The 25345-nt window shown below is 40.0% G+C and overlaps 1 protein-coding gene across 9 annotated transcripts in view; it reads left to right on the top strand.

Annotated features, from left to right (window-relative positions):
• Positions 1-23629, top strand: part of rbm47 (RNA binding motif protein 47) — a 110845-nt gene extending 87216 nt beyond the window's left edge. For 6 of the 9 annotated variants that reach the window (XM_007889145.2, XM_007889141.2, XM_007889148.2 and 3 more), the window contains exons 2-5: positions 16468-17615; positions 21018-21224; positions 21777-21952; positions 22470-23629. In XM_007889145.2, the coding sequence (XP_007887336.1) occupies positions 16499-17615; positions 21018-21224; positions 21777-21952; positions 22470-22718 (1749 nt within the window). In that variant the 5' untranslated portion in view covers positions 16468-16498 and the 3' untranslated portion in view covers positions 22719-23629. Of the gene's footprint in view, positions 1-4625; positions 4698-16467; positions 17616-21017; positions 21225-21776; positions 21953-22469 lie in introns of those variants that run through there. The other 3 variants (XM_007889144.2, XM_007889150.2, XM_007889151.2) reach the window with 3 other exon arrangements.
• Positions 23630-25345: the final 1716 nt, after the last annotated feature.

Below are 25345 nucleotides of genomic sequence, written 5' to 3'. Positions count from 1 at the left end.
CTTTTTAAGGATTTGTCTAGTGCCCCCGAGGTCAGCCTGGCTGAGTTTGTTGATATAAGCAGGTTCAGGGATACCAGTGCCACGCCACTGGAGTTATTTCTGGGCCAAGGGGTGAAACAAAATCAGATACAGTAACCATTGCTGATCACTCTCCAGAGACTCCTGCTGGTGATATGTGGGTAGCATTGAATGTGGACTGAATTGCTCTTAACATTAATCCAATTGCTCAATGACATTCTCTGCCTACACTCACACGTAAACGGTGGCTATGGTTTACTAGCAAGAGCAAAGTTATGAAATGGCATCAATGTGCTAAAATACTTTAAGGTTGCAAAACTTCTGCAAAATATGTACAATGTTCTCCTGTCCACTCCTGAACACACAAGATCTTCCTGGAGTAGTTATAGTTCCACAGGTGCTGGTATCTCTACCCAAAGTGACCATGTATGAGGCTTGCTAAGTTATTCATCCATTGAAGCCTTACTATCGAGTTTGATTGTGTCGTTACCCTACATTAACACAATGCAATTTCTAGTAGCGGGTTACTGGATGGCGAACAGGAATGGGAACCCTGACTAATTTTCCCCTCCCTTGTCTAAATTCAGAAATGGCTGGACTTGTTAGAAAATCATGCACCTGTTAAGATATTTTGGAAGCACCAAATATATGTAAAAAATATTTGTAGCCTTAAGAGTTTTGAACATGTTTTGGGGTAAAGCTCTTGTGCTGTGATGTACTACCCACGAAGAGGATGTGGAAAATTGGAGGCCGAGTCACATTTGGGCTCCTCTCTTTACACAAAGTGTCATGAGGATATGGAACAAATGCCTCAGAAAGCCAATTGAGTTTTTCAAGAGATCGATAGATAATTGGCAGTTAAGGATATTCACACATATGGAGGAAAGGCAGGAAGATCAAATTAAACTGTTGCTGTATTGTTAAGGGTGGAACAGGCTCAACAAATTGAATAGCCTACTATTGTTGCTATGCTTCTATCCCTCTGTCCCGCTGCTCAGAGAGTCCGAATGTTAGAAGAGAGACACCTACTCTGCAGTCTGCCCTTGGACCAGCGAGAGAATATAGCATGAAAAAGACAAGAATAAAATAAATCACTTGGGGGAAAAGTATCTGCCCTTATCACCTTTAACCAATGCGAACTGACCAAATTATTAGGAAAAACTATTAACATATTCCAAAGAAAGGCTGTGTTTAACTCGCAGGCAAATTAATCCATTTGTTAAGTGCATTCATAGTATTATAAGTAAATATTTTTTCATGCTGGACTAAATCAATAATAAACTAATTCAAACAACCATGAAATGCTTTACATATTTTGCAGCTCATTACCATTGTTGTTGCTTTTGTTGTATGAGACGCTGAGGGGGCTTGTTTTGTGTGTCCTTTTTGTGGTGCTGTGACTCACTGGTAATAGAGCCTTATTGTGCTGAAGAGCAGTATTAGCTTCAATGCATCATGGCAACACAATCTATAGTGGCATCATTTTGTGTTAAAGTTCCTTCCAGAGGCCCAAAGTTTCACGTAGTCTTAGTCGTAAGACCATTTAGTCTTAAAATGCTAGGATTATCATTGTGCAAAATTGTGGAAATTTCTATACAATTCTGTCTTCATTTCAAAGCTGATTTTTGGTAGTTCTAATTAAGACTGAAGTTCAGAATTTTACAGGCGCCTGTGCTCAAAGTCTTTGCAATGCAGCTAAAAATGAATGGAGACGGTTTGTTCCATTGATACTACCTTAGCAGGAGAAGAAGAAAAAAACTGATTATTCAACTCTCTGTCTTGGCCACCTCTTCTCTCCCACCCACCCAACCAGTCTTCTGAGTAGGTTAAAAGTAGCTGACCAGATAGGAAAGGGAAGGATTTAATATTGACAGACCACTGGTATTAACTCCAGGAAAGGAAACTATGATTGGAATTCTCACCCATTGACAGAATTTGAGGGGAGGTGAATTCAACCCCAATTCTTTAGGAATGTTTCTTGCTTCAGCTGTGAACATGATATATCTTACCTTTGTGGCACAGCTGAATCACAACTGAAGCAGGCTATATAGTACCACATGGCTGGATTCCTCCATCATACGTCCACTGATGGCCAGGCCGAAAGGCTTTTCCCATACGAAAGTCAAGTGGGCAAAGGAGAGGTTTGATTATGATTGAGCTTGCTGTGAGGGACTTGCTTTTGGCTACGGTTGTCCAATGCAGCCATAGCTGCCCAATGGCTTGTCCAGAAGATCTGAAGGGCAAGTCCATTTCCCTCCATCTCTTCAACGGGTGTTAGATATTTTGGGGTTCCAACAGTGCTGGCCTTGGAGTGTTTAGGATAAGGCCCTTAAAAGGAATCTCCATCACATCTGGTTACTATGATCTCTATATAATCTCAGCATATATATAGCACTGGGAAAAGTCTGCCAAACCCAGAGCTGAAACAAACATGTGATTACATTTTTGTGAACATGAGTATATTGTACACCAATTTTGTTAAAGCATCAAGGGATGCTTTTCACAAAAATGGGGTGAGTGAAGGGGGGGTCGGAGAATTTACCAATGGTAATACAGTAAACATCAGGAGAACATCACTTGGGACCATATATTTAATATGACTTATGCAAAGTATGAGTTTTCTCAAACTTGCATAGAATATAAATTCTGAAAAGGGTCTTGAGCAGATGTACGATTTAGGCGATTATACAATTTATACAGATCAGAATAATGCGAGTTTTCCTGTATTACATTTCTTTGCTCCTCCCCCATGAATTCATATTGGGAAGTAGATAAATAACAAGTACAGCACCAGAAAAGACCATCACTGTCTCTATGGCTGTTATCAAGCTTCACAGAGTATCCCTTACAGACTTGTATTGCTTGGTTCACCTAACATCTATCCAGCTCCTGTTAGAATCTGCTGACACTGATTGCCTTCGGTGAACTGCCTTTTCCATGTACTGTATTCCCCACTCTGTTGTGCAAATAGTTGATCTGGACTATCTGTTCACCTTCCCCCTTCTCATCTATTGTCTTATTAATCTTTAATTATTTGTCACGATTTAACTATGATGAAACACCTTGGCAAAAATGTATTTCATCTTTACATTATATAAAAGCACAATCAAAAGCTTCCAGGTAATAGCCAATCAGATGTGTATGCCTTGTTTGTTTAAGGTTGCAAGCACTAATAATGAATCATTTCTAGCGTGGTTGCCTTTTTTTTTTGCTGCCCGTTGAACTGACAAGGACTCCTGGACACATTGTGAGTTATATCCCAAACAATGTGCAGCAGTGTCTTGGGTCTGATTGGGCTCTTGGCTGCCTAAAAAGGTGTGCTGTTTGCTTTGGCTAAGTGCTGCTGGGGCCCAGTTTACTGTCACTGTTGTACAGACTGTTTTTACTGTCATGAATCAGCTTTTCTGCTCTCCCAGTCCACCACACTATTCAATACAATACAAATTTATATTTCTATAGAGTCTTGTATTGCTTGGTTCACCTAACATCTATCCAGCTCCTGATAGAATCTGGGAGGACATCCAAAGGCGCGATGGACAGTTCAGGGTTTGCAACCGAGCTAAGGGTTAGGGCTGAGGGCGTTAAGGGGGAGAAAAAGATCGAAAGCATGGTCAAAGGTCTTGAGGCGGACCTTAAAGAGGTAGGTTGGGGCAAAAAACCACGGAGAGATTTAAAGGTTAGGATGAGGATCTTAAACTTGATCTGCTGGGGGATGGGGAGACAGTGGAGTGAGGCCAGGATGGAGTGATAGGCTCCACCCAATCCTGGCCACACAGAGCCCATTGTGGGAAAGGACACGAGATACAGAGTTCTGGATAGTCTGTAGCCTATGAAGGGAAGAGGCAAGTAAACCGGTCCTGGAATCAAGGGTGGGGCAGAGAGATAGAATTGGTGGTCATCCTCATACATGTCCAAGTACGTGGAAGAATTTAGTTTACAAAATTAGAGCAGTTTGTTTTCCAACCACTCTACTTGTTAGTCAAACTGCACATAGTACTCAGATAAGCTTGTTCCTTCACCACAAGAATTATTTTCATCGCAGCATCTTAATTGTTGTGTGGGAGCTCACAGAGCAATCGTGTGGAGACCTACAGCAGAGAGCGCTGAGAAAACATAATGGAGATAGGAGAGAAATAGTCTGTAAATGAGGATAGAAGTAGAAAAAGGAGATTTCACGAACAGATCATAAACATTTAATTTATTTTTTGTTGGTTATCTTATTGGATTCCTACCAAATGTTAGTTTGCACAATGCAGGGAGAGGCCATTTGTATATTATTAATTCTCCCATCATTGACGTGTTCACCAAAACGCTCCTTTAAAAAAAATCTCATCTTTGTTGGAAATGTCAAGGCTTCATTGCTCCCCCCTTTCGCTTCTCACGGTTTGATTTGACGTCCTCAAATCCATTCGTTACAGTTGGGTTGCCATTAATTTTCAAACTGATTATGAATCTGTAGCAGCAGGTTGTTCTACACCTGCCCCACCCACCAAAGCTTTCCCCTAATGCCCTCAGCAAATGACTTCTCAGGAATTTAAATAGCCAAGGATTATTGACCAATAAAGAGGCATAAGTGCAGTGTTGCACAGTTCTCATGATCTGGAAGAAAGTGCTCTTTGACCAAAGTGTCAGTCCTCCCTCAGACTAACTTGAAAACCAAGGAATACAGGGAACCGAAGGTACAGCAGATTTAACTTTTTCAAAAAATAACGTAGCATTTTTGAAGAAAATTGAGGTAGAACACTCTGGGGTTAATTTCTGTGTGCCAGTCATTTGTCTACAATGTCAAGTCTTTCCAAAGTTAATGGAAAATGAAACCATTTTTATTGTGCAAAGAAGCTGCTCAGTTAAAGAAGCTGAGATGGGATGTTGAAGGAAAGGGTGTGTGTGTGGCTGTTTAGTTTGCCTTGCAGAAGAGTTAATAGTTTTAAGGTATAAGATACAGATCAGAATAAATTGGAATCCATAACCTAAATACAGTAAAGGCAGGTGGCTACATGCAGTAAGCTTGGTACGTTATTTTAATACAAACAGCAAGTGACAGTTGAAGAAGTAGCTGTTTACCCCAGTGTCAGAGGAATGAACTATTAGCAACAATTAGACAAGTTAGGGCTCTTCAGTATTGAGTCTACAAGGAGTCATCTCAGAGGAGACCTCATAGAGGTATTCAAAACGGATTGAAATAGTAAACACGAAACAATAGAGACAGTGACAGTAGAGCAAGAGGACATAGGCTTAGAGTTGCAAAGGGTAATTCCAGAACAGGAAATTTTCATTATCCAGAAGGCAATTAAGGCTGGAACAGATCACCAGGAAAGTTGGTTGAGGCCAGAATGTTGCACTCTTTTAAAAAAAAACTGCTTGATGCTATATAATGTGGGTACAGTGAAAGCATGAGATTAAATGGGCCGAAGGTCTTCTTCAACCAAACCGATCTTGTGATTTACACAGGTATTTCAGATGCAAGTGTTTCAGAGGATTTACCAAAATTCTTTAGGATTTTATGTGCACTGTTTCCTTAATGACTTTTTCAGTACTATTATGATAACATTTTGCATAATAATGATAATGTTTGGATAAGATTTGCAGACGTTGTCGTCTTTAGGTAAGGTAAGGATTTATAATGAAGACTTATCGCATCAGATAGATCTGTGTGTTGGGTGAATAGATAAAACCATAATTGAACAATTATGATTTGTAGGAATTAACAAATCCGCCTTCAGGTGCAGCATTCAATTTAAATCCAACATAAAGTCAACAAAGAGTATTTCAAATGAAAGCTCGAAATGATGTAAAAGAAAGGGTTAATAGGGTATTGTATCATAAAATGAGGTTTGCTACACCATTTTTTTGCTTTAAATTATTAACCCCGGTGGGACGTCAATGAGCAACTCTCCCCAGCAGTAAATTGGATAGCTTAATTTCTTTATCTAACTCCAAAAGTCTATCCTTGCTCCAAAGTTCAGGGGAAGAAACGAGGGAGGGACGGAGTAAGGGAGGGAGTAAGGGAGAGATTGAGCAAGGGAAGAGGGAGAGTTAGGGTGGAGGGTATCATAACATATTGCTCCACTTTGTAGGGGTATTGTGCAGAATTTGCAGATAGGACAGTTGTTTGACTTGCCATGTTGCCACATTCAGGCCCTGAGAAGACTGATTTGTACAAGTCAGACACTGGTACATCTGGTTAATCAGTAACCTAATGTTGCCTTAGGTTTCCTTGGTGCAAGCTTCTCATTAAAGGTGAGGTCAACTGTCAACTGGAAAGAGTTGCTGGCTTTTATAGATGTGTAACAACTAACTGAAAAGGTTTAATAATTGTTTAACATTGTTGTGATTTTTTTGAATGTTTTTTCTATGAATTTATCCAGCTTTTCCTTCCCCAAAACATCTTTGTTGTGTGCAAAAAAAAGTGTTTTGTGAGAATTTATACAAATATAACTGCTGACCATCATCTGAATATAATTCTTACAGTTTACAAAGCCAGTTTCAGTGCAGCCCTGCTACAGCCCCGTTATAATGCATTTCACAATTCGCTTAAAACACAGTTGTACTGTGCTCCCCATTCATTGCGCATGTGACTAACTTGCCCACTTGTTTGCCATGTTCGGGTTGACTTTTCGCACTAAAATGGCCAATACCTGAATCATTAGGTCATCATCAGTGTCACTTCCTGCTTTGATACTCAAGCGTATAACAGGAAATAATGTCAGTGGCAGCCTATTGACCAGGAAGTCAACCATTTTAGGTTGCTGTGCTGTAAAAACAAAGGCCAACTTCTGGTTTGTATGCTTGCTGCAAATATCGCTTCCTGCTTTTGCATGCGCAAAAAACGTGAAGTGATGTTGCAGTGATCTGCCAATCCAGATATCAGTCAATTGTTCTTTCAGCGTGTAAAACAGCTGGCACACCATGTACCGGCTAGTTACACCAATTGCCACCCATGCATTCAATATTTCCAAATCTTGAATTAGGAAAGATGGATTATGACAATAGTCATGTCACTCTGTTTTATCAGATTGATGAAGTTAAAGGGTAAACTGGTGATAAATTGAATTTTATGTATGAGTTACTGGAATGGGAATACTGGAATGTGGAGTCAATAGGATGAAACAATGCTGAATGATATTGGGGTTCCAGTATATCTGATTTGTGGGGCTTAAATGGTGAGTTCTGTAGCTTAGTGGTTAGAGCGCTCGCCTCGCAAGCAAGATGACCCGGGTTCGATTCCTGACAGGACCAAATATTGGCCAAGTTTCCTTATTCCAAATGCCTCTGTTCACCTTGCAGTAAGTAGGAACCCGGTTGTTGGTTAACAAGCGGATCGCTTTTACCACTGGTAATAATGCCTTCAAAAAAAATAATAATTTGGTCACTAAATTCACGACTGTTTGTGGGACACTGCTGTGCACAATTGGCTACTGCGTTTCACCTATAAATTATACAGTCAATTCACTTTACAGTATATCTTGATAAGGCACTATATCAAATGCAAGGATTATTATCTGATTTATGAAGCTTAAATGGTGGAACCCACAGGAATAAAGTGATTAGAATTGGCATCTTGGTTAAGTGGGTTATTAGATTGACAATGCTGAAGAAAAGGATCCCATACCATGTGGCATTATATATAAGTAGGCTTGGTGCTTAAAAATAATGGTCGAATAATAAATTTTCAATATTTCGAATGGGAATAATATAGTTAGGGAAAAAGATTCATATAAAAAAAAACTACTGGATCTTTAATTTCACAGAAAAACGTATACACATTCAACAACATCAATGTAGAATTTTAACCAGCTAAAATAGACCCAGATCACAGTGACTACAGGGAGTAAGAATATCTTATGCTATTTTGGTCTCTTGAATGCAGGCCTTGGATTGCATGTTGTGCACATAAAATGGTATAAAATCTATTATGTGAGGTGTTAATGGTCACTGCTAATAATTATCACATCACATACTGCATTTCATACACATAATGTATATATTAGAGGGCTATTGTCACTATTATATAGTACTGTACCCTTCTTGAAACTGCTGAAACTCAGTTCAACATCCTCCATATGCTGCTTTATTGTCTTTCTCCACACGTTTTGCTCCTCAAATTTTCTCTCCCTCATTCACCGCCTCTCCTGAAGCCTTGGACTCCTTTTGTCCCTTCTACCGGTTCTAATTCCACAAGCACTATTTCACACTCTGAAACCTCACCAAAGCAGCAATGATTCTTGTGTGAACTTTGACAACAGTAAGTGTCGGCAAGTTATTCGACTGGTCATTGTTGTCAATCCTGTTCTTATCTGATGTTTACATATGTGCATCGAGAAGCAAGAGTCTCTGGATAGTGATCAGGAACCTGAGCTGACTTTCCCCCTTCCCTAAACCATTTGTCATGCCCCAACTGCTGCCCCTGCTGAAATCATCTAATTTGAGACTGGGATTTGAACCTTAAACCTTCCAATTTGTAGGGTCTAGTGGTTTTTAGCTACAAGTCCATTGGGAAGCTTGTCTAAGTGACATGATAATGTTTTTTGCAGGTTTCAGCCTGGCTTATTTTGTAACACTCTCTCACCTCTGAGTCAGAACGTTTGGGATTCAAACCCCACTTCAGGTCTTAGAACTCACGCAGTCTAGGATGGGTTGACTCTATGTGAAGGCCGCAATATAAATGCAAATTGTTGTTATTCCAAAACAGTGCCAGGGGAGCACTGCATTTTTGGAGGTGCTGTCCTTTGGATGAGACATTAAACTGCCTGTTCAGGTGGACCATAAGAGTCTCACAGCACCATTTAAAAAATAAAGGAGTTTGTCCCAGCTATCAATCCACCTATCCAGCTATCAATAGTTGTTCATAACTGTTTGTGGGACTTTGCTGTGCAAATTGGCTTCTGTGTTCACCTATAACTATGCAATCATTACATTTCACTGAAAATATATAAATGATAATAACCCTTGCATTTGATATAGCGCTTTTCACGTCTTCTCGACGTCTCAAAGCGCTTCACAGAATAGACTGTAAAGTGAATTGACTGTATATTTGTGGGCGAAACGGGGCAGCCAATTGCGCACAGCAGTGTCCCACAAACAGTCGTGGATTGAAAGTGACCAATTTATTATTGTTTTGTTTTGGAGGGATTATTATTAGGCGTGTGGAGTAAGGAAACTTGCCCAAGGTTTTTCCCTGCCTGGAATTGAACCCAGGTGTCTTGCTTGCAAGGCGAGTGCTCTAACCACTGAGCTATAGGACTCCACAATCCTGTGAAGCTCTTTCAAACGTCTCAATGACATGTTAAGGTGCTATATCAAATGCAAGGATTATATTATTGTTAACTCATCATTTCAGATCTTCTAATATGGGATAGAAGTGAAGTATTTTTACATTGTGTAATGTGGCAAATACTTCAGTAATGCATCTTTAACTCTACCTTAGCATTTCTGTCAGGATGTGACATCTACTCCATTTCCTTCAATTTGAACTTTGACACAAAAAAAATTTAAGTGTATGTCTTCAGAGAAATGAATCTGGTTTTGTACTGAGACATAACGTAATACAGCTCACTCTTTACTAATCTGCTAATATGGCTTCATGTTGATAAACCAAACAATCACTGGTACTTTCCTCCAAAGCAGCAAGGTCTAATGTGACATAAAGGTAAACTTTATCTATAGTAGTGTGCCAAAGTAAAATGTGATTGAAACAAGTACCAATGCAGAACAATTGTCTTGTGAAGCACTGAATTCTCATGTAACCTAACTATCTGGCCAATATATTTACAAATGTAATACTAATGTCAGTAAATGACCCAGTGGGTCTTGGCTAATGCACTTGCGCTCCCACATTTCAAGCAAGGTTAGCCACTGAGGGAATTGTGGGATCATCAATAAGATTCTGCAGATTAATGTATTATGCAGGTACCATGAGTTCACAAACAAGTGTCCTTCATGGTGAAATATCATTCTGTGGATTCTCTGCACATTGCGTCTCCCATTCGATTCTTGATGCTGATGGTTTGTCCAATCAGTAAAGAGTAATCTTCTGTACTAAAATTGCCTAAACCTCCCCCCCCCCCAGACCTATAAAAAAATGTTACTTTCCCAATTGTGTATTACTGAGCCTTGGCCAATAATCCGCAAAATTACTTGGTCATTCACCTGTTTGTGCGGTATAGCTGTGTGCACAATGGATGCTGTATTTTCCCGCAAAGGCAGTCACTACTTCTGAGATGGTAAGGCAATGTAAAAATGATCTTTCTCTCTCTCTCTCTCTCCTTCAGCTCTCTCTCTCTCCTTCAGCAGCTACCAAAGAGCTGATCTTGTAATAATAGTTTGGCTCCAATATATTATGAGAGGCAATTTCAGTGACCTTTGCCTGTAATTGACTGCTCTGGGCTAAGAACTGATTACGAGGAAAACTCCAGGTTGCAATATATATTACTCAGATGTTTCCGTGCCTTAATCTCTTTTCTGATAAATGTCCGAGATTATCCATGTAAAGAACAAATCAATCTTGCGAGAGGCATGTTTAGATCATATCAGTTTAGTTCTGTTAATGCGACTGTTGGATAGTTCAGACCCTCTCTGCCACCCCACGCCCCCTTCCCCCCCACCTGTCTGCAAAAGTAGATATCAACAGTGTATGTCACTGAAATAATATCACTGAATACGTCTCCAATGTCCAGGGTGACCAAAAAGTTGTGATACCATTACAATGTCTAATAAGTCTTAAAGAAATTATGATAATTTTGTTTGTTTTTAGATAATGGGGTAGCTTCATGACTTTTTGGTCACCCTGTACAATCCGTACAAAAAGTTCCAGCTCAGCTTTACTCAGATCACGTGCACTTGGCCAGCACTCAGCTGTGGTAATCCTCCACACCCACCTTGTACGTGCTGGAAAGACTAAATCATTCAATCAAAAGATAAAGCTGTTTCAAATGGGCGGCCCTTGTGTTTGTTACACTAGGTCATTGCTCATTGGCTTTCTGCTTGACAATCAGCTTTCTGAAAGAGGCAATGGCTTGGTGGAGGGAGAAGTTCACATCGGTGTTAGTGCAGATGTGTTATTTTTGGGGGGTGGGGGTTGATTTTATGACTCATTGAGTGGTGGTTTGCAGGATCTCATTTTCTGTGCATTAAACGCATCTTAAAAAGTTTGCCAATCTCTCTTGTTTTGGTAAACACTAAACTTTCTAATAAACTGGATTTATTTCCCACCTCCCCAAAATAACCTCTCCACTTTAGATCTGATTTTAAACAACAAAAAAACTTTGACATCTTGTCTCTTCCCCCCCCACCCAATGATCCTCATCTGGTTATTCCAAGACAGATGACCTTCATACAAAATTTTAAGACTGCTTTTCATACATAAAACATTACATTTTGTTTGCTTCTGATTTATTTATATAAAAGTGAAAGCACAATGTGTAACTAGGGAAAGGTGCTACATTACAGGGTGTGTATTGTAGCTTTTTTAAACAATACTAGGAGTCTCAAATTCATTCTCAAGTGTGACCTGAAGCTATACTTGGGTGAGATTCAGTTAAATGCACAAGTAGCTACAATTGCCAGATTAACGCTGGTTAGTTCACCCACTTCGGTTGGAAACAAGTTAAAATAACTTGTAGGGCGTCAGCCATACCTCTAACTAGAAGTCAGAGGTTAAACAAGTCATCCAGTGAAAGGAAAACGTTTTGCTGGGAAAGAAAAAAAAAGGTGTGCTCAAGCAGAAAATAGACACTAAAAATAAATTAATCATCTTCAACTGTAAAACTGGAGGAGAAGATGGGGAAGCTAAAACGAGAGATGGACTGTGAACCCAGCCTTGATATATTAATATATCTTTTGGGAGAGCAACTTTTTAAACAAGGTTTTTCATTAAGGTTTAACAAACTCACATTCTTGCACTGAATATGACATATATTGGACTAGATTTCTGGATTATTGATAAATCTACAGTAGTGACTTTACTGTCATTAATTCACTCTGAAATTGTCATGTAACTAGTAAATGGAAATCACAAAACTTACAGCACAGAAGAACACCATTCCACTCACTGGTACTGGTCACACCTCATTCACCGGAGCCACCTACTCCAATCCTAATTCCTTTCACGATCCCCGCCCATATCCTTTTAAATTGTTCCTTTTCAAATATTTATCCAGTCCCCTTCTAAATAGGGATCAAATAAGTATTTGAATTAACACAGCATTGTCAGTCTGGCTCAGTTAGTAGCACGCTCACTTCTGAGTCAGAAGAGTGTGGGTTCAAACCCACATCAGGACTTGAAACTTGTATAGTCTAGGCTTACAATTTACAACAACAACAAGATTACATTTGTATAGATCCTTTCACGTCAGGAGGACAGCCCAAGGCGCTGAAAATGTAATGCAGTGCTGGGGATGTGATGCATTGTTGGAAGTGCCGTCATTTGGAAGAGATTTCCCGTGAAGCACTTTCGAATGTTCTCCTTATAATAATAATAATAATCCTTGCATTTGATATAGCGCTTTTCACGTCTTCTAGACGTCCCAAAGCACTTCATAAAATATACTGTAATGTGAATTGACTGTATATTTGTGGGCGAACGCGGCAGCCAATTGCGCACAACAATGTCCCACGAACAGTCATGGATTGAAAATGGCCAATTTATTATTGTTTTTTTTTTGGCGGGATTATTATTAGGAGTGTGGAGTAAGGAAACTTGCCCAAGGTTTCGCTCTGCCTGGAATTGAACTCGGGTCTCTCACTTGCAAAGCGAGTGCTCTAACCACTGAGCTTCAGGACTCCACGGGACTTTCATTTTATACAGCATGTTATATGAAACATGCTGTATAAAATGAAAGGATTATTATTATTATGGTCTTAGCCTTAATAGCTATTGTGGCGAAACACTACAGATGGTGGCGTAGCTCGTAGTTCCTGACACAAACAGAAGAAACCCCCACATAGAACTGAAACTGTCCAGTGACAGAAACCAGAGTGTGAGTTCAGGACTGTAACCCAATCTGGTGGATTCTGATTTCCCCCTCAATATTATTTGAGCTCTTCAGTTAGATTACTGCCACTGTAAACTCTCCCGCTTGTATCCATATTGTATGTTTATCAACTGGTTTGAAGTCCAAGGAGAGTTACAAAACTTATGATAAAGAGTTCACTTTTCCATTCTTTTACTATGGGAGCCTAAACCGATCACATCAGTAAAATGCTTGACGGGATCTTCAGAAATGTGAATTTTGAAACACTATCTTAAATAGTCTTCTCTCTTCAAACAACTAAGATTTAAATTCAGAGATTTTACCCTTTAGTAAAACATTTTTTTAAAAATAAAATTTTATGAATATGGGTGTTATTTTCACGATATCTTCCCCTCCACACACACGCAAACATACATACTCACTTAGTGATATACAGTATTTATATTAGTGAGAATATTAACATGGTCACATCACTCATTCGGCACTGCAGCAAACAACAGAATAAAGAGAATGTCCAACTCGTATGTTCCCGACATTCTTTAATTCGAGAGAATGACCTTCAAGTGTTGAACTTGTAGGCCTCCTGAATTGTGTCTCTTTAGAGAAAAATCTAACGTAATGTCACCCGCCTGATATCCTTCATTCACTTATGAAACCCAATATCCTGGAACTGGACCTGGCATATTGTCAACCGTTTGCTAAATACCTTCAGCAGCTTTTGCAATAAGCACGTTTGCTACATTACATCGGGTTGTAGTGATCATAATGTTCATTACAATTCAGGAACTATACAGAAATCCCAAATATTTATTAATTTAACATCTTCTAATATTCTCTTTCCATTTTAAGTGTTTTGGTGTGGAATGTTACATCAACCAACACTGGTTGACTGTAGGGCATATGAGCACAGTAAAGTTATTATAACATCAATAAGAATTAAATTGTTGAGCAGAATTGTATCCTTTATATCTCTAGTTCTCCTTATGAACTATGGTTTGCACACAATGAATACAGTGTTACAATAGTCTGCAATGCTTTGTGTGAGAACGTTCATTTTACCATTTGGGATTCAGTCAGGGGATTCATGCTCAGATTAAACAGTGGCAATGCAATGTTATCCCTTTTACAAATCCACACGTATAAATCAACAGCTTCAAAAAGATTTTTAAATGGACTCATACTGTAATATTGCATCAATCTTTTAATATTTTGCTATACTCCACATCAGGAAATGCTAAAAATGGGAACAAATCAATAAACCACATTACTACAGCCTTCTGAGTTTTAAACTAGGCAGATTGATCAATAATAATAAATAATAATCCTTGCATTTGATATAGCGCCTTATCACATCTTTGAGACGTCTCAAAGTGCTTCACAGAAAATAATTTAAAGTGAATTGACTGTATATTTTGTGGGAGAAACGCGACAGGCAATTGCGCACAGCAGTGTCCCCAAACAGTCATGGATTGAGTGACCAATTTATTGTTATTTTCAATAACAGAGAAACTTTCCTGCTAGGCACTGTTGTAGCTGATATACAGTATTTTAGAATGTGTGACTAGGTGTGAAGATTCATTTGACTTTGAAGCTGGCAATATTTACAAAATATTACTTTGAGCAATGATAATAATCGTTGCATTCGATGGGCTGCCTGTAACTCAACTTCTCAAAGTGCTTCACAAAGAAGAGTAACAATTTAATAGGCGCTCCGCTTGCATTCCATATATGAAACCAATGTAATACAATACAGTAATGTTTTTAAAGTCAGGAGAATGTAAATCCCAATCCTCCACACACAATTCTGCAATTTTTTTCTCCAATTCTTCCTCCTCTCTCCTCCCCTAAAAGCGTTTAATCCTTTTTCATTCCACTCGTTCCTCCAGCTCAGATTGCCCTCCTACCGTCATTCAGGTGGCTATTATTCATGTATGAACCGTGAAGGTGAGTGTTGGAAAACTAGCCAAGCCCATCGGGTTCTCACCTGACGGTCATACATATTTAATTTCTAGTGTAAGGGGGCGGGGTGGGGAGAGAAAGCAGATCTACCAATGAAGTCATTCAATCTTTTGCACTTCTCCTTCTGCCAGCTATTTAGAAGCTCATAAGCAGCGAGTCATTTCCAAATCTCCTTAAGCCTGAAACGATATGGAAGGAAGACAAGTTTGCACCCACGACAACTCCCTCCTTTTTCTCTTAGTAAAGACCCCCTTTCCTGACGCTTAGACACTTCTCAGAGGTTAAACATGTCCTGTTAGCAAATATAATGCTTCAAAAATATCTTTCTTTTCATCTTAACATTCAGCAAGAGAAATTCAGATTGCCCATGGTGGGTGAATGGAGCTGACTCTGCTGGTCGTTACAATGACAACAATCTTGCATGTATATAAGCATCTTTCATTTCAGGAGGACATCTCAAAGAGCTTTACAGAATTGGTTGGAAGACTGAGCTGGGGGTGGAGGAGCTGGGGAAGGGAGACCAAAAGTGCAGTCTTAAGACAGGATTTAAATAGAGAGAGGGAGCTGGGAGGTGAGGTGGAGTGACTCTGGGATAGAGTTCCAGTAAATGGCAGGGGGCAGAATAGCTGATATATTGGCTGAGCTTTGAATGAGAATTTCCCAAGGTTGGTAAATTTAATAGTGAAGGAATGCCTACCCCCACCATCCCTCTGGCCCATCAGGAGACAAAACGTGTGTTTTATTGTGAGAACCCAAATGAGGAAAAATCTGAATGTTCCTTAATGTAGTCAAGCTTCAGGATTTTCAATGTTTGTTCATAGCTTTAGCAAATTAGTGATTTTAAGATAACTCTCCTGGAGAAGGCATGTGCACCTGTGCAATGTAAGATTTGACTTAGGTGGAGTGCCTCAAAGCCTTGTTGTTTTGAATGAATGGGAAATGGAAAACAGCTGTGTGGTGAAGCTGAATACAAGTTGTGCCAAGAGAAATTTTGTATTGCTACCCATTTAACCCAAGTTTACAAATGTTGCAGTCCAATGCCTTCTGGTATAATATGTAAACTATCAATGCATTTTGCTGTGAAGCTGTTGACCCTTTGACTGTGATACCTAAAGCTGGCCAGTGTTCCACAGTAATGTGCGGACTTCACCCACACTGTCCATCCTTGTTAGCTGCTCCTCTGCGGCAGCAAGTGCCTGCATAAAGTGCTCATTTAATGCAATATAAGATGCTCAGAAGTGTTGACTTTCATTGATGCTTTGAACACAAAAAAATGTGCACCAGCCAACTCAGAGGTCAGTGTTGACCTGATGACCCAACGATCACAATGCACTCATTGGTCCATTGCAAGCTATGCCTTCACTTCTCTTGTTAAATATTTGCTTTGTATCAGTTGAGCGGTGCACATGCACTTTGAAGCTGCACTTTGTATTTTCCAGGTTACGAGAACTCTCGTGCAGGTAACCCATTTCCAAAAATATTGACTGAGAATTCTTTCCTCTCTTTGTCTTCTCCACAGGTCTGAGCACAATTTGAATGGTTTTGACAGAATGACAGCAGAAGACTCCACTACCATGATGAGCACAGATTCCTGCAACATGTCCTCAACTAAAGTTCCCGAAGGCGTCGCTGGCGCCCCCAACGAGTCCACTCTGCTTGCACTCATGGAGAGAACGGGCTACATGATGGTCCAGGAGAACGGGCAGCGTAAATACGGTGGCCCCCCTCCTGGCTGGGAGGGACATCCTCCGCCCCGCGGTTGCGAAGTCTTTGTCGGCAAAATCCCTCGGGACGTTTACGAGGACGAGCTGGTTCCAGTGTTCGAGTCTGTGGGTCGCATCTACGAGATGCGCCTGATGATGGACTTTGACGGCAAGAACCGGGGTTACGCTTTTGTCATGTTCACAGCCAAACACGAGGCAAAGCGCGCTGTCCGGGAGCTCAACAACTACGAGATCCGCCCGGGGAGGCTGCTGGGGGTCTGCAGCAGCGTGGACAACTGCAGACTTTTCATCGGGGGCATCCCGAAGATGAAGAAGAGGGAGGAGATTTTGGAAGAGATCTCCAAAGTCACGGAAGGCGTCCTGGATGTGATCGTCTATGCCAGTGCGGCCGACAAGATGAAGAACCGAGGTTTCGCCTTCGTGGAGTATGAAAGTCATCGAGCAGCTGCCATGGCCAGGAGGAAGCTGATGCCTGGACGCATCCAACTGTGGGGCCACCAGATTGCGGTGGACTGGGCCGAGCCCGAGATTGACGTAGACGAAGATGTCATGGAGACGGTCAAGATCCTGTACGTCCGGAACCTGATGATCGAAACCACCGAGGACACCATCAAGAAGGTCTTCAGCCAGTTCAACCTGGGCTGCGTGGAGAGAGTAAAAAAAATCAGAGATTACGCTTTTGTTCATTTCGCTAGCAGGGATGACGCAGTTCTGGCCATGCAGAAATTAAATGGTGCCGACCTGGAGGGCTCCTACATTGAGGTGACCCTGGCCAAGCCTGTGGACAAAGAGCAGTACAGCCGCTACCAGAAAGCAGCTAAAGGAGCAGTAACAGAAACTCCTCAAGCGAACATTATTTACTCTTGCGACCCCTACACACTAGCCTATTATGGGTACCCCTACAATCCACTGATTGGTCCCAACAGAGAATATTTTGCCAAAGGTTAGTAACATGTAAATTACACGTGCTCCTGAACCCTCGATGGTGGTGTATTTTCCAATGAAAATCTGTTTAATGGCTTTGACTACCTGTTCTCAAAAATCAAATCTGCTCAGCTACTGTGTTATATCATACCATCCTGTTAGTATTGGACAACTGCTAAAGTGTTCAACCCAAGCAGAGATTGCTAGCATAAATCAATGCAAGATTTCTAATGTGATTCTTTCACAAGGAATATAATGTAAATGGGATCCTCCTCTGGTAACCCAAAATACATCATTCCTCCTTCAGGAACCCTTCAATCTGGTGTTTATTCGCATAGTTCCCACAAGTTAATGGGATTTTTAAGAAATTCCACAATTTAGATTATTCTTCCTCAGTTTACATTAGATACAAAACTAAGATGTGTGCTGATTGGATGAATGCATCAATACAGTGGTTAAGCTGAAAACTATTAACCAAACAACCTGGCAGCCAATTGGCACAGCAGTGTCCCACAAACAGTCGTGACCAAATCGAGTGACCAAATTATTATTTTTTTGTTGAGGGATTATTATCCCCGGAAAAGTGATCCACCAATCAACTAACAACCAGTTCCTACTTACTGCTAGGTAAACAGAGCCGTGTGGAGGAAGGAAACTTACATTTTGCCCTGCCAGGTATAGAACCCAGGTCTCTCGCTTGCGAGGAAAGTGCTCTAACCACTGAGCTACAGGACTCCACAATATTTCCTATGTGTTAGGAAGTCTGTTTTACTGTGGCTGACATGTAAATCTAACCCTATTGCAGTATTGCAATAGTCAATGAATTGTGATGTTCTTCAACAATAATTCCCAGATATAACTAATCTTAACATTATAACCCTCAACTCATAAAATAAAGAATACAGAGTAAAAATGCCAACAAGTCTACATTTTCAGAATTGGTTCTGATAATTAACGGTTAACTGTGCGATTTGAAAGTCTATAATGTGTTTCTTTAGGTAAGGCCTGGGAATATGCAGGGAGCTTTGCATTCTTACAGACTGACTTGGTACTGTTGCATAACTATTGTTAGGATAGAAACGATTTTTAAAATTATGGATAGAAAAATTGGCTGCCATGTTTTGCCCACAAAATCCACTTTACAATATACTCTGTGAAGCGCTTTGAGACATCTCATTGATGTGATTAGGTGTTATATCAAATTCAAGTATTATTATCATTCCAAAGTCAGGGATGTTCATTCCTAAGCCCTGAGGCTAGCACATGGGATCTGTTAAAGAAAATCCTAAGAATTCTGTCCAGGGAAAGAGAGTTTAGATTTCTGGCTTGCAGGTGGGAGACAGGGCAGAAGATGTTGCAACATTGGAAATTCATTCAGATAAGACAACAATAACTTTATAGGGACATACAGTTAAATCAATATTATTCCTACCTTTGGTTTGGATCTGTAATAATGAAATAAAGCAAATAGAATTGAAACATCAATGAAACAAGTCACCAAATCTAGAAATAGGATCCTCTACCCTCTTGCTCGGTTTCGGCAGGCAGGAAGGCCAAATGGAGTATGCTTGAAACTCCTATAAATCTATTTAGGATTTTTTTTTCTCTGCCATTTTCTCACCTTTTATGCTCAAGACATTCAGATTTTTTATTCTTCCATTTGGATAGGATTTCAGGTGCCCCCTAGTGCCTCGCTCCAACTGTCACTGTTCATGTGTGAACCTTCAAGTGAGCACCTGTAATCTCAGGAGCCTTCAACCAACACCCACACATTTGTCAACAAGTTTTCTAGATAGCAATTAGGTGCATGTCCAACAGTTGATTTTTATTCCCTTATCTAGGAACATTAAAGACAATTGTACCACATATTCGGTGCCCAGCTAACATAACAAATTCAGTATAGATTAGGTATTCAGTACCTCCTGGGCCAAGGGGGAATCTGATTTGTTTTTGCCAAATTTTGAGTGACTTTGATGAGATTCTGAGTGACAGCACTTGCCTCTTGTGCCCCTTTAAATCATTAGAGCCCTGGAGACATGCCAGTGTTGTTCCTTCCCCTCCCTGATATCTTGTCCTGGGGGACAAAGCATGGTCAGTAACTTGTATCATGGTCAAACTCATTTGTGTCTGACACTACTAAGGCGTAAGGTTATATCCAAAACGTTTGTCTTAAATATGGCATTGAGGGATCATTGTGAAATGTGTGGCCAGCTGATTTATAACTGCCAATATTTAGAAATCCCTCATCCCTAGAATTTCTCAGGACTCATTGTTCATGGAGAAATTGAATATTTGTTGCAATGAATCCTGTGTTTTCAGTTGTCATATTTTTGGGACAATAATTAGAGGGAATTTGGGTAAGGTTCTACTATTCCTTGTATTTTTTAACTCCATTCTTTGCCTGTGGCTGCGGGAGGGGACTTGTGCATTGCTCTTTATTGGTCTCTATTGTCCTACTCAGAGGATAATCAATGACTAGAACAGATTGCTAGGAAAAGTGGTGGAGGCCAGGACACTGGCTCATTTAAAAAGCAGTTTGATGCTGTGATGGGGGACTGTAGGGTAACTGTCTGGAAGGATGAGATCAAAGGGACCAAAGGAACTTCATTCAAACCAATGGGTGATTTTGTGACCAGGAGACGAATAATCCACCTTGTTTTAACGCTGTATGATCATTTGTTTTCAAATCTTGAGATTGTGCAGAATTGTCGAAAATTTCTCATAATTTGGTAGTTTTTAAGAATTGTGAGAAAACAGCTTTTGAATTAAGATTGTAATTCAAGAAATTTTGTACAAACAACTTTGAAGGCTAAATAGACTAGCAGCCTAAGATCAGATGTAATATTGACCTTTAGATACTTGATTCTTTCCTTCCATTCCTCTCCCACCTCTGAGAACCTTGGGATGTCCTCTCCATGTGAAAGGCACTAAATAAATGTAAAGTTGTATCGGATTGTGAGAGACATGACAAGTCTCCTCCACTTAGTGATTCAGATCACACCCACTGCTCAGGATAACATCAACACACTCACTTCACTGGAGAAGCAGAGCTTATTACCATGAGTTTAAGTCTTAGCTAATAAGTTCTTTCCAACAGCCATTTGCATATGATGGTGTAAAAAGTGACCTCTTTTAAAACCTGTTTGACTCAATGAATTGGACGCGAAGCATATACTAATGCGGGTGGTCCAACCTTTTGGCTGCTGAGGGCCGGATGTCCTATTTGAGACATGTACCCAGGCCACATAAGCAATATTTATGTTTCCCTTCCAGAAACATAATAGAACATAAATGGAGGGAGCGGGTGGGTCAGATGAACTGGAGGGTGGGGCAGATGAAATCGGTTGGACCATCCTGTATTAATGGAAATATTTCAAGATTTCTGGTGCTTAGCAATTTTTTTTCTTTTTTTATCTTAAAGCAGGCACTGTGCGTGGCCGAGGTAGAGGGGCAGCTGGGAACAGAGCCGCAGGACCTCGGGGATCGTACCTGGGCGGATATTCTGCAGGCAGAGGTATTTACAGCAGATATCATGAAGGGAAGGCCAAGCAACAGGACAAAGCGTATGAACTGATACCCAGCTTAGATCTGGCTACTGTCAGTCCAGTTGCTATGAAACCTGGTGCAGGTTAGTAAAGGGAATGTTTTACTGAACATTTGCCTTAACTGCTGGAGAGAAAAAAAAATGCAGAATATATAAGGCCATATTTGTGTTTTAAAACTCATTCCAAAAATCCTATAGGATTTTGAAATTCTCGATAATTCCTTTTTAAACATAGCAAAAACCAATAGGTTTGTAAGTTGTCCCAAAATCCTATGGGATTTCTTAATCAGGTATTCTCCTTTGCTAAGGCATCATGTATATACCTCCATTAGGTTTGTGCATATAAACAAAAACCAATGTAGCAGCCACCGGAAGATTATGAAATAAATATACTCGAACGTCATACGCCAGAGAAAGATGCTTCAAATGATATTGTTCAACTTAAACTCATTGTAACACTGCTTTGTTGTCTCCTTTCAAATTTCTGCTCTATGATCAATTACCTTTTCTTAAAGAAATGTCTTGTAGAACTATTGCAAGCAGTAATATTTTAATCTGTTTTTGAATGTTGCAAACAGCAAATTCATGATCAACAGCACAAATGATTCTTAATTCATGTTTTTTGTTTGATTTTAGTGGCCATCCCTTCCATTGGAACCCAGTATCAAGTATTCCAGACAGCCCCAGGCACAAAGTTAATGGAAGAAAATAAAATGCATACAATGGAGCATGTTCTTAATCCAATCACTGTGCAGACAGATCATAATGGAGCAGCTGTCATTCCATCAGTTTCCACCCCACCACCTTTCCAGGTAAAGAGAAATTATTTTATTTCCCCTCAAAATACAAGTGTGTGATTGAGCTCTGCTTGTAACTTAATAACACCCCTCTACCCGCCACCCTTCTTGATTCCAACCCCAAGCTCTAGTGCAAACCCTTAACTGTCCAGCGCCTTGAGATGTCATCCTGATGTTAAAGCTATTATATAAATATTGTTGTCTTTGGAATTAGCAAGGCAGGATGCATCCTTCCAGGGAGAGAGTGCACATTCTATTCCAGACACAGGGAAATTTCAATGTATTCATGGCATACATATGTGGAACACTAATCTGGTTTGCATACTCTAAAGCATGGTAATGGGTTTCCGCACGTGTCAGACATGCGGCTGACCGGAAAAAAACAAACGCCTGATCCCAGTTAACAACTCATTTCAAAAGCCATGAAACATAATTAACATCCTCTTATCATCAGCCCTGATTGTTTACAACCTTTCCTTCATTTTTACAGCATCCGAATATTACAGCAATGCTCTCTTATGTCTTTCTTTAGACCCGTCCCTTAACTCCAGTGTACGCAATGGCCTCCAATATCCAACGGATTCCTACAGCCGGGTTCTACGGTGCAAGTTACGTCCCAATCGCAGCTCCTGCTAATGCTGCCGCCATGGCGACCTTGCAGAAGAACGCAGCTACTGCTGCAGCTGTGGCAGCCTACGGAGGGTACCCTGGCTACATACCGCAAGCATTCCCCGCAGCGACCTTTCAAGTCCCTCTACACGATTTCTACCAAACTTACTAGGAACTTTCAATCCTCCAGGACTTTACAACAGTGAAGGAACACATTGGTATTTATGAAGAAAAAAAAGCCAACATAGTTTGATACAAAAGAATCTTTTGTAGGACTCAACAAACTTCTCATCAAAAACTATGTGTGAAAGAGAGACAAATATTTTCAATTGCTATTTGTTAGGGAACTTTTAAAAAAACGTGTTTTAAGAAATGCGAAGGTTAAAAACCTTTTACTAGAAACAATTCTATGCATATTTTGTTATAGAGATATTTTTTTTTAAAAATGCCTTACATTTAGTAGATATTAAAATCTTCCGTCCATAAGGTTTAAATGTTTTGAATGTGGACATCTAGAAACTTGAAAAAAAAGTTAGTACTTATAGGTGTGGATTTGAAGTGCTCCTAGTGTGAAGGTTTTATGTGACTTGTTCACTCCAATTATCTATCCTATGCAGTGCCTTCAAAGAAAATTCATCCTCAACTAGAATGCATACCTTAAGTGGATTACCATAGCGAAATAAATGTAAATACTATTTGGATATAGTACATATATAAGCAAAGATAGACCTGTAGCTTTTTAACTGGTAGCTGAAACCAAGTGTGACACTGCTACCAGATGTGCTGTATGAGCTACGGTTTGGTGAACAACACCATTGTTTTTTGTTAATATCTGGTTTGGTACAGGCCATTGGCTACAATACTAAAGTATTGGGCCCTTGGCTATGAGACCAAATCTTGAGTCCCATTTTCAACTCAGTTTTATAGTTTGGCTTAAGGCATATTTCACCAGTCTCAGGTGGGATGCCTTATATGGGGTTAACCTTGGCAGAGTTTGTAGAATTATTCCCCGAACTAATTGAAGAAGACAGATGCATGTGGTAGAGGTGGGAGGGAAGGGGGTGTGCGTGGGTGGGGGGAAATGGGGAAAGGGGGGTGTGGGCAGTAATTATGAAAGAAGAAAGAAAATAAGGAAAAGAAAAGCCTGTGGCAGGACTATAAAACTCCACAGGGTAAGTTATTAAGAAATACAAGAGACTGAAACACAATATCCTAGAGGGTAAACCTTGAGTGGTATGCTTATCATGGTGTAAGGTTAACTTCCATTTATGATGCTCTTTATTTTCTCAGTGTGGGTTCAGGTGCATGGTGCTGGATTGTTGTCAAGAAAAGAGCCAAACAGCATCGTGCCTGCATGAAGTGCTACATTAATAACTTTTATCATGTTAAAGAAAAATTCCTAACTGATTTGAGGTGGTAAAGTAGTTTTGGGTAGTAGTGAATTTTGTCTTTTGGTTGTGTGTGGCCAATTTAGGTTATGTGTATATATATATTATGTTTTAATATAAGTTTTATCAGCAAATGGCTTTTATGGTGCAGCAGCAAATGGTATGTGGTTTACCACAGAATTTTACCAATTTATTTCAATGCTGTTGAAGAAGAGAAGAAAACTTTTATTATAGTAGGAATTAAGTGTATTGTTGCAATGTTTCAATGGCCTGTTTAAAGGCTTTCAGAAAGTCCATTTAAAGTGGTGACATCAAACTCAGTAAAACCTGCATAATGTGACTCCGTTCTTTGGGATGACCAAAAGCAACTGCTGACGACAACCTGGCAATATAGTTGAGATGCATCCATTGTTTGAACTGGGGAATTGATTGTTTGAAGTTCTGGGGATTTTTATGGTATTTTATTTTGCTAACAGTTCTGTCCATTTGCCTCTTAACACTTGCTACTGTTTGTGGACCATAAAATCCTCACTTCTGCTAGACCAATAATGACAACGTACCCAAAACACTAACGTTAACTGCTTGGATGGCCTTGAAGATGAGCCATACCCAGGGGAAACTAACTCAATGCTCCTATACAGTTCATCAGAAGGCTGAATAGTCATCATTACTGTTCAATGATGACAAATAGATGCATTAGAAAGATTAATCTGCATGTGCCAGTATTGCCTTGGTTGCTCATCTCAGATGATCCCCGACATCCAATAAAACAACGGTTACATTCTTTGACTAAACCTAAAGATACAAATTCAAGTTTTATCAACATTCTTGATTCCAGGCACTTTTTCTTGGTGGAGTCTCACAGGTTTTGGTTTGGCCTCAAATTCTCGCTAGCAATATTCCTAATCTCACTGATTATTTTTAAATGCTAAATGTTGCACTGTTGCAATACTTTAATCAATACCACTTTTTGAAAGAAAGACTCCTACAATTCGTCAATATCAAGGTAGAAATTGCCCAGTGAAGTTTGGATGCACAGTTTAGAAGCGAACATTTGAAGAGTTATTCTGTGAAATGGGAAGGCGAGTGAACTCCTTGCTTAATATTTTCAATGAAATGAAGTTCTAACATCTATCTAGTGGCTGTGTAATTTATTGGGCCATTGTCTATGCTGCTCAGTAGTGCAGGGCCTTTCCACTCGGCAAAACAAATCTGGGGTCTCTTCTGCTGTGCAAAGAACCCATTTATTTAAATAAACCCAATTGTCATCAGTGAGAAATTGGGTGTTTTACTACTGAAATCATGAATCCCATTGGCCTTGAAGGCAAGTGGGGATAACCTGCCCAGAGCATGCGAATTAGTGCAGTTTGCAGAGAACCAGCAAATAGTTGGACTTCAACCACCTGGAGAC

The sequence above is a fragment of the Callorhinchus milii genome, unplaced genomic scaffold (genome assembly GCF_018977255.1).
Source record: "Callorhinchus milii isolate IMCB2004 unplaced genomic scaffold, IMCB_Cmil_1.0 Scaffold1, whole genome shotgun sequence".
Classification (NCBI taxonomy): Eukaryota; Metazoa; Chordata; class Chondrichthyes; order Chimaeriformes; family Callorhinchidae; genus Callorhinchus; species Callorhinchus milii.
Note: the sequence above shows the minus strand (reverse complement) of the source record. Positions and strands in the feature narration are given on the sequence as shown.